The sequence below is a fragment of the Ovis canadensis genome, chromosome 23 (genome assembly GCF_042477335.2).
Source record: "Ovis canadensis isolate MfBH-ARS-UI-01 breed Bighorn chromosome 23, ARS-UI_OviCan_v2, whole genome shotgun sequence".
NCBI classification, from domain to species: domain Eukaryota; kingdom Metazoa; phylum Chordata; class Mammalia; order Artiodactyla; family Bovidae; genus Ovis; species Ovis canadensis.
The window spans coordinates 48,839,026-48,853,680 of NC_091267.1; the positions used below are offsets into that span (position 1 = coordinate 48,839,026).

General features: G+C 40.7%; 1 protein-coding gene across 1 annotated transcript in view; it reads left to right on the forward strand.

Annotated features, from left to right (window-relative positions):
• Nucleotides 1-2,791: 2,791 nt before the first annotated feature.
• The window catches only part of USP14 (ubiquitin specific peptidase 14), a 37,923-nt gene continuing 26,059 nt past the window's right edge, over nucleotides 2,792-14,655 (forward strand). Inside the window, exons 1-3 of the mRNA XM_069568916.1 lie at nucleotides 2,792-3,785; nucleotides 8,747-8,892; nucleotides 10,386-10,418. Of these exons, the coding sequence (XP_069425017.1) occupies nucleotides 3,770-3,785; nucleotides 8,747-8,892; nucleotides 10,386-10,418 (195 nt within the window). The 5' untranslated portion in view covers nucleotides 2,792-3,769. The remainder of the gene's footprint in view (nucleotides 3,786-8,746; nucleotides 8,893-10,385; nucleotides 10,419-14,655) is intronic.

The window sequence follows — 14,655 nt, forward strand, 5'->3', positions numbered from 1 at the left end:
GAAGCCACAATTCTGTTTTATAGTGTGGTGGGGGGAATACAGATGTTGAAGAAATAGATGTATGTTGAAAGCTAACAGAGGAAAAACACAACAAAGATTCCCACATACTAAGGCCTGATGCAGCCAAATAATTTCATTTTCTTAAATGGGAAGAAGATCTGAATAGACATTTCTCCGAAGCAGACATACAGATGTCCAGAAGGCACATGAAAAGATGCCCAGCGTCACTGATTATTATAGAAATCTGTTGTTGTTTAGTCGTTAAGTCATGTCCAACTCCTTTATGACCCCGTGGACTGTATGTAGCCCGCCAGGCTCCTCCGTCCATGGGATTTCCCAGGCAAGAATACGGGAGTGCGTTGCCAGTTCCTTCTCCGGGGGATCTTCCCGACCCTGGATCAAATCCGCATCTGCTGCATTGGCAGGCGGATTCTTTTCACTGAGCCACCAAGGAAGCCCTATGGGAGAAACAGCGAAATGTAAATCAAAACTACAATAAGGGCTTCCCTGGCAGTGCAGGTTAGGTTAAGACTGTGCTTCCACTGCAGGGGGCATGGGTTCAGTCCCTGGTCTGAGAAGTTCTGTGTGCCACACTTCGAGGCAAAAAACAAACAAACAAACCCGAAAAGCTCTACAATGGAGTATCCACTCACCCTGCTCAGAATGGCCATTGTCGAGTCTACAAGTAATACATGCTGAAGAGGGTATGGAGAAAAGAGAACTCGCCTGCACTGTTGGTGGAAATGTAAATTGGTGCAGCCACTATGGAAAATAGTGTGGAGTTTCCTTAAAAAGCTAAAAATAGTTACAATATGATCCTGCAATCCCATTCCTGGAAATAAGTCTGGAGAAAAGTAATTGAAAAGATACATGCACCCCAATGTTGATTGTAGCACTATTTATAGTAGCCAAGACATGGAAGCAACCTAAATGCCCCATCAACAGATGAATGGGAAAGGATGGAGGGGTTCTATATACACAATGTATTCCATACCTTCCCATTTAGCCATAAAAATGAATAAAATAATGTAATTTACAGCAACATGGATGGACCTAGAGATGATTACACTAAGACAAAGATAAATATCATATATGTGGAATCTTAAAAAATGGTACAAGTGAGCTTATTTACAAAACAGAAATAGGCTCACAGATACAGAAAACAAACTTACTGTTACCAAAGGGGAAATTGGGGCAAGGGATAGTTTAGTTTGAGATTAACAGACACTACTATATATAACTTATATGCAAAGTACATCATGAGAAACACTGGGCTGGAAGAAGTACAAGCTGGTATCAAGATTGCTGGGAGAAATATCAATAACCTCAGATATGCAGATGATACCACCCTTATGGCAGAAAGTGAAGAACTACTAAAAAGCCTCTTGATGAAAGTGAAAGAGGAGAGTGAAAAAGTTGGCTTAAAGCTCAATATTCAGAAAACGAAGATGATAGCATCTGGTCCCATCACTTCATGGCAAATAGATGGGGAAACAGTGGAAACAGTGTCAGACTTTATTTTTGGGGGCTCCAAAATCACTGCAGATGGTGACTGCAGCCATGAAATTCAAAGACGCTTACTCCTTGGAAGGACAGTTATGACCAACCTAGATAGTATATTCAAAAGGCTATATTTTTAATATAGTCAAGGCTATATTTTTTCCAGTGGTCATGTATGGATGTGAGAGTTGGGCTGTGAAGAAGGCTGAGCGCCGAAGAATTGATGCTTTTGAACTGTGGTGTTGAGAAGACTCTTGAGAGTCCCTTGGACTGCAAGGAGATCCAACCAGTCCATTCTAAAGGAGATCAGTCCTGGGTGTTCATTGGAAAGACTGATGCTGAAGCTGAAACTCCAATACTTTGGCCACCTCATGCAGAGTTGATTCATTGGAAAAGACCCTGATGCTGGGAGGGATTGGGAGCAGGAGGAGAAGGGGGCGACAGAGAATGAGATGGCTGGATGGCATCACCGACTCGATGGACATGAGTTTGGGTAAACTCCAGGAGTTGGTGATGGACAGGGAGGCCTAGTGTGCTGGGATTCATGGGGTCACAAAGAGTCGGACACGACTGAGCGACTGAACTGACTATATATAAAATAGATAAACAAGGACCAACTGTATAGAATAGGAAAGTATATTAAGAATATTGTAATAACCTATACCGAGAAAGACCGATTCTGGGAAAGATTGAGCGCAGGAAGAGAAGGGGACGACAGAGGATGAGATGGTTGGATGGCATCACCGACTCGATGGACATGGGTTTGGGTGGACTCCGGGAGCTGGTGATGGACAGGGAGGCCTGGCGTGCTGCGGGTTCATGGGGTCGTAGAGTGGGACACGACTGAGTGACTGAACTGAACTGATTCTGAAAAAGAATCTATATATACTACATAGAATTTTTTGTATATATATATCTGTTTGTTGTACATCTGAAAGGAATGCAACATTGTAACTCAACTATACTCCAATTAAAAAAAAATCTGAACCTATGATGACTTAATATTACACGTTACTTTAAATAATGTTCTACAGCATCTTCGTGTCCTTTTGGTCACATTTTGGGTCTTAAATAGTGAAATAGTGAAGGGTGAATAAGACTCCTGATGTAGACTGATGAAATCACTCTCCAACTGGGTTGAAATATGGCCCATTTTAGTTTTGAGACTGCCACAATCCCAGCTCCTCTTTTGCAGTATAAAGGATCATTATAAAACCTCTACAGGAAACACATTTAATTTGGACCTCTTCGAAATTCCTTCGTTCATTTATAGGTTCTATTTCCTCTATAGCTCATCTAGAATGAAACTGATTTCAGCCATGACAACTTGAGTTTGAAGAGGCCTCAGAAACCGTCCTGGAGAAGGAAACAGCAACCCATTCCAGTATCCTTGCGTGGGATTTCACGGACAAAGGAATCTGGCGGGCTACATTCTAGGTGGGGTCGCAAAAGGGTCAGAGGGGACTGAGCAACCAAATAACAACAGGAACCTTCCAGTCTCATTTCCTCCTTTTCCAGGCTGGGGAAAGAGGTTGAGGACAATTAAGTGGAGGCTGCGAGTAAGTCTTCTGCGGGGCAGTCAGGGGCGCTGTGTCTGTTCCTTTACTAGATCCAACCTAGAGTCCCAACAGGTGTTAGAAACAACAGTAACACTTTAACACCAAGACAAGCCTATATGAAATACCCTCCAAGTACCTTGATGTTAATTTTTGTGCAAAATCCTGAAAGGGAGGGCTAGACATTTTCACTAATAAGGAGACCAAGTTGAGGAGCTGGGCAAGGGTTTTCACCCAGCTCCTTTAGTAGAAAGAATAAAGCCGCAGCTTGGATCGCCCCGCCATTTGGAAACAGGGGTGGAAGACTCTTTAGAGAGGCTGCCGCAGGGACACCAAGTCCCCCCCGGCTCCCTCTGCGGCCGGGCGGGGCGGGGCGGAGCCCGAGCCGGTGGGCGCAGGCGGGGCGCAGTGCGCAGGCGCGCACCTGTGCGGCGCAGCAGCCGCGCGCGCCCCCTTTCCCGCCGCCCTGGCCGCTCTGATCTCTCCACCCGCAGGCCCCGCCTCGCTTCCTCCCCGCAATCGCCCGGTGGCTCGGCAGGAGGGCGGCGTGCTGCTGCGTCATCGCCAGGGGCCGGTTTGAATGAGTTTCTTGTCGCACCGTGTCTGCCGCAACCACCGCCACCGCCGCGCCTCCGCCTCGGCCGCCACCGCACCTCCTTCGCGCCCCCTTCCCTTTGCCGTCCTCGCTAGGCCCGGCCTTCCCGCGCCCCGCCATGCCGCTCTACTCCGGTGAGCCCCTCCTCGCCGCGCGCCCGCAGTCCCGCCCGGAGCTAGGTCGCTGGGTAGGCCCGGCCTGCGGGGCGGACTCCCGGCCGAGCACTGGGTGGGACGACCGCGGCGCCGAGGGACCCCGTGCCCTTTCCTCTCGCCTCGCGAGTTCCGGGCCTTGCGGCGCGAGGCGAGCCCGGGGCCCCCGGCGCCGCCGGGTGGGTGGGGTGGGCGCGGGGGGCGAGGTGGGGAAGCAGCTCGCGTCGGCCCCCTCCGAGTGGTGACTCTGCAGAATAGTTTGTGTCGCTGTCCTCGCGTGCGGGGTGGAGTGAGGGTGGACCAGGCTGGAGGTGCGGTGGCATTTTCCAGGCTTCTCGAGTGGTAGCCGCGGGAGGGAGGCGGCCAGGAAGGGAAACCTGGGCCAGGGAGTGATGGAGGGGCCGGGGATGGGAGGTTAGCTTCCGACGTTCTTGCGATTTCCCTCGGCTTACTTTTTGCGGCCACCGCCCCTTTTGCATCGATTTCAGTTTTATCCCGAGGCAAATGGCGAACTTACCTTTTTGCTTCGTTTTTGTTTCATGAAACATTGTTTTGGGCTTCCACGGCCGAAGCACAGTGTTAGCTTTTGAGAGGTGAAGGAATACAAATATCCGCGGGCAGGGCATCATTTCATTTTGATTGGCGTTTGACAGTTTTTTGCCCCCCCTTTGGCGTGATGGTAGTCCAGTGTGTGAGGCAGGATCACGTTTTTACTGAAGTTTATAGACCTTGCTGTCTCCCAGTCTTGATTCAAAATGGCACCTAAAACCTGTGGTGGTTCCAGTTGGCTATGGGTGTGTGATTCATTGGTCATGATTGACACTCTTATCTTAATTCCTTTCGTGAACATTTAGCATTTTGACATCAAACAAAGGAATAATATTTAAAACTCGAGGTGGATTCTTGATATTCCAGGCTTTTGAATTAAATACTTTAATAATGATTTTTTGTTTTGGGGGGAGAAGTATGAAGTAGGAAAGCATAGCTTTATTGCTTTACCAGGCAAAAGGGGAACCACAGCGGAGTAATGTCCTCAAAACTCTTGTGTGCCTGAATGCTTTATTAATGATTGTTCAACCTCTTTCTGAAAGCCTTAACAATTAACAGTAGAACGGTACTTGAAATATTCTATTTATGCAATAAAAAATTTGATGGGCATTAAGTAATGGTGGGTAAATATCAGTGTATGCTGATACTTAAACACACAGGTAGGTTCACAATTAAACCAATCCCTGTCTTTGTTCCCCTCGAAAAATGCCTGTACTCACCAAACTTCCTAGCTTAAAAATTGAGTTACATCTTGAAATATTTAATCAGATCTTTTTCTTATTTCCAAAATGAGGGAACTGAAGTAGATTTCTAAGGTTTCTTCCTTTGACATCTCCATATTGAGAATCTGTTTATTTCCAGTTTCTGTGAAAAGCCCTATATTTAAAAAAAGATCATTGTAAGTACTGATTCATAAGATTTAGTAAAAAAAAAAAAATCCTGTCTCATATATGGTGAAGGGTAAGTGCCGTAAATACGTTTGTGCAAAGCTCAGGTTTTTATACATATTGCTTTAATCTTCAATATAATCATTTGGTATTGGTATAATTGTCCTTTATGGGTAAGCGAAAAGTTTAACTTGTCCACAATGACATAGTTAAATAAATTTCAGATGTATTCATCTTCATTATTGCTCATACTATTCTGATCTTGTCCTCTCTCATCTTTTGTATGTGCTATTGTTTTGTTTCTGGCTTATCTCAGTGATTGTAGTTGTTTCCTCTTCAAACCTATATTTTCTCTGCCACTGCTGGAGTGATCTAACGTTCAAACCAAAGTGGCTTTTATAAACCTTTCAGGGGCTGCGTGTTTTGTACAACATAAAGCCTGTACATTTTAACATGACTTACGTTGTCGTCCCTGACTTGATCCTTGGTCCGTTTCTCCTCTTTCAGCTGCTTCCCCTTCACTCTGGGAATTATTTGTCTCTCAGGATACCAATGCTGCCTTATGCTTTTGAGTGTCTTTTCCAGAAATGCTTTTATTCTTATTCTCAGGCTAACACCTAATTTCTTCTTTGAGACTCAGAGTCAATAGTGGTAACTCGTAGTATCACTTTCTCCAGGGTGTTCTTCCTCACTCATGAAGCATTCCCTTGTGTTCCTCTGGCATTTGTAATATTCATATTATATTGTTGGTTATTTTAACCTTTTTCTGTCTTTCCTTTAATTAAATTGTAAGTCCATAGAATCTCCCTAATGCATTCTCCTGGGTTTATCACTGAATGAATGCTAACATTGATTGAACTGGGATTTGGAGTCAGGGTCACACTTTTTTTTTTTTTTTTAATGGTGCTGCATGGCATGAGAGGTCTTAGTTCTCTGATCAGGGATTGAACCCAAGCCCCTTGTAGTGGAAGCATGGAGCCTTAATCTCTGGATTGCCCGGGATGTTCCAGGGTCACTTTTTTACATTCTGATTTTAGTAATCAGAAAAATCAGACAGCTACTAGTTGTGGGAGTCTCGTTTTGAGTAGGTATAAAGGTTTCAGTGGAAACAAACTATGTAGATCCTTGAGTTAGTATGCTTATTTAAATGGCAGCCCCATGGGGCTTTGGGGATCTTAGTTCTCTGACCAGGGATTGAACCTAGGCCCTGGGCAGTGAAAGCGTGGAGTCCTAACCACTGGAACACCAGGGAATTCTCTAGTTTATTTTTACATATTTCAAAAGTAGCTATTTTATGAGATTGATTGAATTTTTTATTATGGTAAAGTATATGTAACATGTTCTAAAGTATATGTACTAGTTCTAACCATTTTTAATTGTACAGTTTTTGACCTTGAGTGCATTCACATTGCTATGCAAACATCACCATCCACCTCTGGAAATTTTTGATGCTCCTAAATGGAAACTGTACTCATTTAGCAGTAACTCCCTGTTTGCATTTCTCCCTAGCCTCCACCATTCTACTGGTAACCACCATTCTACTATTTTTTGTCTCTTTGAGCTTGATTACTCTAGGTATCCCACATAAGTAGAGTCATATAGTACTTATCCTTTTGTTACCTAGCTTATTTCACTTAGCATAATGTCTCCCAAGTTTCATCCATGTGGTAGCATGTGTCAGAATTTCATTATTTTTTTAAGGCCGAATAACGTCCATTGTACGTATATATTACATTTTGTTCATTCATTCATCTGTTGATTGGTGCTTGGGTTGCTCCTGTTTCTAGGCTATTGTTAAGTGATGGTGCTATGAACATGGACATGTGAATATCAGTTTGATGCCCTGCTCTCCATACTTTTGAGTGTATACCTGGAAATGGAATTGCTGGATCGTTTGGTAATGATTCTGTGCTTAGCTTTTTGAGGAACTGCCGTACTTCCATGGTGGTGGCACCGTTTTAAATTTCCATGGAGATGCACAAGGGTTCCAGTTTGCCTACATCGCTGCCAACACTTGTTATTTTCTGTGTGTGTGTTTGTCATGTTGTTTTTGTAATAGCCATCAGAGTGGTTGTGAAGTAGAATGTCTATATTTTTTAATGATTCAGGTATATTTTTTGACTTTTTTTTTTGTTTGTTTTTTAATTTGGCCACACCATGTGGCACGTAGGATCTTAGTTCCCCAACCAGGGATCAAATGCAGCCTCCTGAAGTGAAAGCAGAGTCCTACCCATTGGACTGCCAGAGAATGCCTGCATTTTTCTTAATACTTGACCACTTCTTGCTCAGGAAGCAGACCTTAAATGATTTTAATGATTGTTGCCAGGAGAAATATCAATAACCTCAGATATGCAGATGATACCACCCTTATGGCAGAAAGTGAAGAGGAGCTAAAAAGCCTCTTGATGAAAGTGAAAGAGGAGAGTGAAAAAGTTGGCTTAAAGCTCAACATTCAGAAAATGAAGATCATGGCATCTGGTCCCATCACTTCATGGCAAATAGATGGAGAAACAGTGGAAACAGTGTCAGACTTTATCTTTTTGGGCTCCAAAATCACTGCAGATGGTGATTGCAGCCATGAAATTAAAAGATGCTTACTCCTTGGAAGAAAAGTTATGACCAACCTAGACAGCATATTCAAAAGCAGAGATATTACTTTGCCGACTAAGGTCCATCTAGTCAAGGCTATGGTTTTTCCAGGAGTCATGTATGGATGTGAGAGTTGGACTGTGAAGAAAGCTGAGCACTGAAGAATTGATGCTTTTGAACTGTGGTGTTGGAGAAGACCGTTGAGAGTCCCTTGGACTGCAAGGAGATCCAACCAGTCCATTCTGAAGGAGATCAGCCCTGGGATTTCTTTGGAGGGAATGATGCTAAAGCTGAAGCTCCAGTACTTTGGACACCTCATGTGAAGAGCTGACTCATTGGAAAAGACTGATGCTGGGAGGGATTGGGGGCAGGAGGAGAAGGGGACAACAGAGGATGAGATGGCTGGATGGCATCACTGACTCGATTGACGTTGAGTCTGAGTGAACTCTGGGAGTTGGTGATGGACAGGGAGGCCTGGCATGCTGCGATTCATTGGGTCGCAAAGAGTCGGACACGACTGAGCAACTGAACTGAACTGAACTGAAACACATTTTGAAGCCTGCGAACCTTACTCTATTCTGGGAGGTGTTTCAGTGTTGTCATTTTTTGAAGATATTATTGGAGGAGGATTCAGAAACCTTGAATATTTACTGACTAGTTTTGTGACGTTAATAAATCAGTCTGTTTCTTTTAAGTCTCAGTTTCCTTATTTATCAAATGAGAGTTGGATTAGATCCAGTTAAATTTTATCCAAGATCTTTTGCATTCACTTCACTTCTGATTTGGTAGGCATTAGTAGAGTAAAAAGGTTAGTGACATAGTTTGGTGTTCAAGAACTAGCCTAGTAGTTCTAAGGATCTTCTAAATCTTTAGCCTTGTTATTTTGTAAATGAAAACAAAATTATGGTTTGTTTGCAGTTACTGTGAAATGGGGAAAGGAGAAATTTGAAGGTGTAGAATTGAATACTGATGAACCTCCGATGGTGTTCAAGGCTCAGCTTTTTGCACTGACTGGAGTCCAGCCGGCCAGACAGAAAGTTATGGTGAAAGGAGGAACACTGAAGGTAAAATTTAGTTGAAATTTTCATTACGTACTTGAGAAAATAATTAGCACCAGAAAATGTAACATTTGAGGTATTTTTATTTGGTGACTGTATATAGTCTATGGGATTAAAACTCTTATTCACGTTAAGAAAGGAACACTAGCTGTTTCAAAACACTGCTGTTGAGCAGCATTAATGTGTTTATTTTAAATGCATGGTATCAATGAATACAACTTAATTTTTCCTTTACTTCACTTACAATGATCACACTGATTTCAGTTAGGAGTCTGGCCTTACCAATATCAGTAATGAAGGGCCACAGAAAAGATGTAAAGGTATTATCTTTATTATTATTTGTAATCCTGGGCAAGTATAGATTTTAAAATACGTTTTCTTTAATAATTAGATGTGAAGTGCTAAGGAGCTCTAGTTATTTTAGAGATAAGGATTGGCTACCCCTGTTAACTGGGCAGTAAAACAGTATAAGAATACTTATTCTTCTATTTTCTTTCGTATTCAACTGTATGTACTTTAAAAATGAGGAAACTAAATTATTTTATGTATTTGATAAAAGAGGAAACTGATCATCAGAGAGGTTTAAGTAACATATAAGGGACCAAAAAAACATGGAATTTACAGATCAAGCAGATCTGGTTCAACTTTGTGTGACCTTGGAGAAGTACATTATCTCAGGGGCATATGTAGTTGCCATTCCTTTTGATTAGCAGTAATAGTCCTTAAATTGAGAAGGGATTTAGGAACTTACTTCCCCCTTTGAAGCAGGATGTCCAAAAAGAGATAGTAGCACCACCCAAGGGAACCATATGGAATGCCTGGTACCTTCTGTGGAAAGAAAGGAGCGATAAGGAACTGACCTCCTATGAAAGGAAGGGCTTAGCTGCCAAAATATTTGTGCCAATCAAACACGGTTTAAATGAACATACAGAAGTTAGAGTATTTGTTAATTGATGCATAGGTGTGAAATTTAGGTCCTGAGAAATATTTGTGGATGCAGCAAATATTAGTAATGGTTAGTTTGCCTTGGGTGGTCTTATTTACTTTCCTGGTGTAATTTTTAGCAGCACTTGCATTCTCAAAGTCTCTTGATTTGGGTGATTAGTTGTATAATCATTCTAATTGTGTAGACCGATTTCATTCCCTAAGTTGTTCTTTGTTTTTAACACATAAATTGTTTTTAGCTGTGCTGGTTCCAAACATGCAGAAAGTTAGCGTCTGTCATATGTCATCAGTCAAGGGTTTCACTACCTTTGTGCTGCCAAATTTACTGTCTTTTAGATGGTATCTTAGGTAGTTTAAACAGTTATTAGACCTACTAGTTTTAAGGCTGCATGAGGTTTTTTGTTTGCTTTTTTAAAAATATTTTTGATTACAGTAATTTTAAAATCTGCATGCAGAAAATTTTTATTTTGAAGTAATCTAAAATTACTTGATTTTTAGATTATGTTTGGATTATACAAGGATGGTTAAATGTTTATTATTTGTCTTTAAAACAGGACGATGATTGGGGAAACATCAAAATGAAAAATGTGAGTATTATCTTAAGAATACTAATTGTAATGCAGTTCCCTAATTATTACACAAAATTATTTTTAATGCTTTTTTTTTTCCGGTCTATCCAGTTGTTCCAGCATCACATGTTGAAAACATTTTCCTTTTCTCATTGATTTGCCTTGGAGTCTTTCTTGAAAATCAATTGTTGGCCTATTTTTGAACTCCTGTTTCATTGATATGTTTGATTAATCTTGTACCACATGGTCTTGGTTGCTGAAGCTTTATAATAAGTTTTGAAATAAGGTAGTGTAAGTTCTCCAAGTTTTTTCTATTTCCTCAAGATTATTTTAGCTCCTTTTCTTTTCCTTATAATTTTAGAATTAGTTCCTACAAATGGACTCCTAGAATTTTGTTTTAGATTGCATTGAATCTGCAGTTCAGTTTGGGGAGAATGAACATCATAAAGGTATCGAGTACCAAAATCCTTAAATAACGTGTAGTTGTCCAGTTCTCTTAGCTCAGATAACTTTTCAGTATGGAAATCTTACATGGTTTTTGTTAGTTAGACTCTGGAACTTATTTCTTGGCTGTTAATGACTTTAAAAATCTTTGTTTTCCAGTGGTCGTGGCTAGTTTATAAAAATACAGTTTATATTTATCCTGTGGCCTTGCCAAATTCACTTATTAGTTCCCAGTAGTTCTTTTGTAGATTCCGCTGGGTTTTCTATGAACATAAGCATGACTATTTTCAAATTGAGGCTGTTTTACTTTTCCCTTCCCAATCTTTATGACTTGTTTCTTTTTTTGCCTTACTTCACTGCTGGCACTTCTAATACAGTAATAGAAAGTGGTGGAAGTGGATATCTTTGTCACTTCCTAGTTCACTGAGACTGTTTAAGTTATGATTGGCTATTGAATTTTAAGTGCTTTTCCTGCTTATTGAAAGGATCATATTTTTCTCTCTTACTCTGATAATCTGGCTAGTCTCACTGGTTTTTCACTATTAAACCTTGCATTTTTGACATGCTGTTCTCAGATTTGTTAATCTTTGTGACCTCTTTACACCCTCAAATTATTTTTAAACCCTCAAATTATTTTAAATTTCATATATATGGGTTATATCAATATTTATTGTATTAGAAATTAAGACTGAGGGAGTTTGGGGGAGAATGGATACTTGTATATGTATGGCTGAGTCCCTTCACTGTTCACCTGAAACTGTCATGACGTTTCAATTGGCTATACCCCAATACAAAATAAAAAGTTAAAAAAAAGGCTGTGAAATTACAAATGTTATTCATTTAAAAGTAGCAGTAACAAACCTATTAACCTGTTAATTTCATTTTAAAAAAATATTTTTCAGAACAGCAAAGTGAAAGAATGGTCTTGTTCTACATTTTTTCAAGTCTCTTGACAGTCTAGCTTAATAGAAGATAAATGAATTTTTAGTTTTGTTTCTGCAGTCTCAGTTTGTTGTGATATATGGCTTTGGCTGAAGTATAAGTAAGATATCTGGTCTCATAATAGTTAAATATTTAGAAAAGAGAGATGTCTTTTCAGTTAAAATCGTGAACATTTTTCTTTGATAGTACACCAAAACTCAGCATGTGGTAGTTGGTTTATTGGTTTGTTTGATGCTTTTGAACTGTGGTGTTGGAGAAGACTTTTGAGAGTCCCTTGGACTGCAAGGAGATGACTCATTGGAAAAGACTCCGATGCTGGGAGAAATTGAAGGCAGGAGGAGAGAAGGCAGGAGGAGAAGGGGACGACAGAGGATGAGATGGTTGGATGGCATCACCAACTCGATGGATATGAGTTTGAGCAAGCTTCAGGAGTTGGTGAAGGACAGGGAAGCCTGGCATGCTGCAGTCCATGGAGCCACAGAGAGTTGGACACGACTGAGTGACTGAACCGAACTTGATGTCTTAGAAACCACATCAGTGACCTTTTGTATGTTAAAAATCTGTTTTGCATTGAAGAATGGATCTTATACTTGTGAATGACTTTGAAACATCATGTATTGGTCATTTGGAAAAATTGTTTTTCTGAGTTATTTAGATCTTACTTTCATGTAAGTACTTTTCATGAACTGCTCATGCATTTCATTATATAATTCTTCAAAATTGCATTTATTAATATCACTATCAACCTCAGTGGAAAAGTCTTTAATTCTAGAAAATTGTCAGATGCATAGTGACAGATGGAAAATTCTTTCACTTAAAAGCTCTAATTTTGTCATTGGCAGCTATAAATATTGTCAGTACTTTGCCCTGAAACTACTAGCTCAATTTCTTCATTTTTGAAAAAATGTTACTAAATACTCAAGTCTAAAAACCCATAATTTGTCAGTTGTTTTAAGTAAAAATTGTATTTTGTTAAAAAAAGGCAAGTAGGTTTCCAACACAAATGTTCGTGCAGGCTTATTGTGAAGACAGCTATCAAGTAATTTTGGTATGCAGAAGTGTGTTTTTTTTTTTTCGACTTACTTGGTACTTTGTAATTTTTATTATACCTTCATGTGTGAATAGCTTTCTCCATTATCAGCATCCGCCACAGAGTAGCACATTGGTTAAATTGATGAACCTACATTGACACATCATTATCACCAAATGTCCATGGTTTGTTAGGGTTCACTCGTGGGATTATGTGTTCTGTGGGTTTGGACAAATGTATAGTGATGTGTAAATTGTTTCACCATCCTAAAAATTCTTTATGCTGTACATGTTTCTTTCTCTGTACCCTTGACAACTATTGATATTTTTATTGCCTCTAGTTATGCCTTTTTCAGAATGTCGTATAGTTGAAATTATAGTCTGTAGCCTTTTCAGATTGACATCTTTAGTAATATGCATTTAAGTTTCCGAGTCTTTTCATGGCTTGATAACTCAGTTCTTTGTTCATTCAGTCGCTCAGTTAGTTGTGTCCAGCTCTTTGTGACCCCATGGACTGCAGCATGCCAGGCCTCCCTGACCATCACCAACTCCTGGAGCTTACTCAAACTCATGTCCATTGAGTTGGTGATGCCATCCAACCATCTCTTCCTCTGTCACCCCCTTCTCCCCCTGCCTTCAATCTTTCCCAGCATCAGGATCTTTTCAAATCAGTCAGTCCTTCTCATCAAGTGTCCAAAGTATTGGAGTTATAGCTTCAACATCCGTCTTTCCAGTGAATATTCAGGACTGATTTCCTGTAGGATTGCCTGGTTGGATCTCCTTGCAGTCCAAGGGACTCTCAAGAGTCTTCTCCAACACCACACTTCAAAAGCATTAATTCTTCGGCACTCAGCTTTCTTTACAGTCCAACTTTCATATCCATATATGACTACTGGAAAAACTAGGTTTGATGAGATGGACGTTTGTTGGCCAAGTAATGTCTCTGCTTTTTAATATGCTGTCTAGGTTGATCATAGCTTTTCTTCCAAGGAGCGAGTGTCTTTTAATTTCATGGCTGCAGTCACCATCTGCAGTGATTTTGGAGTCCAAGAAAATAAAGTCTGTCACTGTTTCCATTGTTTTCCCTTCTGTTTGCCATGAAGTGATGGGACCGGATGCTATGATCTTCGTTTTTTGAATGTTGAGTTTTAAGCCGGCTTTTTCACTCTCCTCTTTCACTTTCATCAAGAGGCCCTTTAGTTCCTCTTCACTTTCTGCCAATAAGAGTGGTGTCATCTGCATATCTGAGGTTATTGATACTTCTCCCGGTAATCTTGATCTCAGCTTGTGCTTCATCCAGCCCGGCATTTCACATGATGTACTCTGCATATAAGTTAAATAAGCAGGGTGACAATATACAGCCTTGACGTACTCCTTTCACCACTACCAGTCTGTTGTTCCATGTCCAGTTCTAACTGTTGCTTCTTGACCTGCATACAGATTTCTCAGGAGGCAGGTCAGATGGTCTGGTATTCCCATCTCTTGAAGAATTTTCCGCAATGTGCTGTGATCTACACAGTCAAGGCTTTGGCGTAATCAGTAAAGCAGAAGTAGATGTTTTTCTGGAATTCTCTTGCTTTTTCTGTGATCCAGTGTGATCAAATGTTGGCAATTTGATCTCTGGTTCCTCTGCCTTTTCTAAATCCAGCTTGAACATCTGGAAGTTCACGGTTCACGTACTGTGACCACATTTAAAAAAGGGAAATAGCATCTTGGTATTATTGAAATAGTTTTGACTTCACTGGCTCCTTGAGAGAATCTGAGAGACCCCTGGAGGTTCACAGACAGCACTTTGAGAACAGACTCACTTGGATCGTGATGTGTTTATCTCTTACTTACT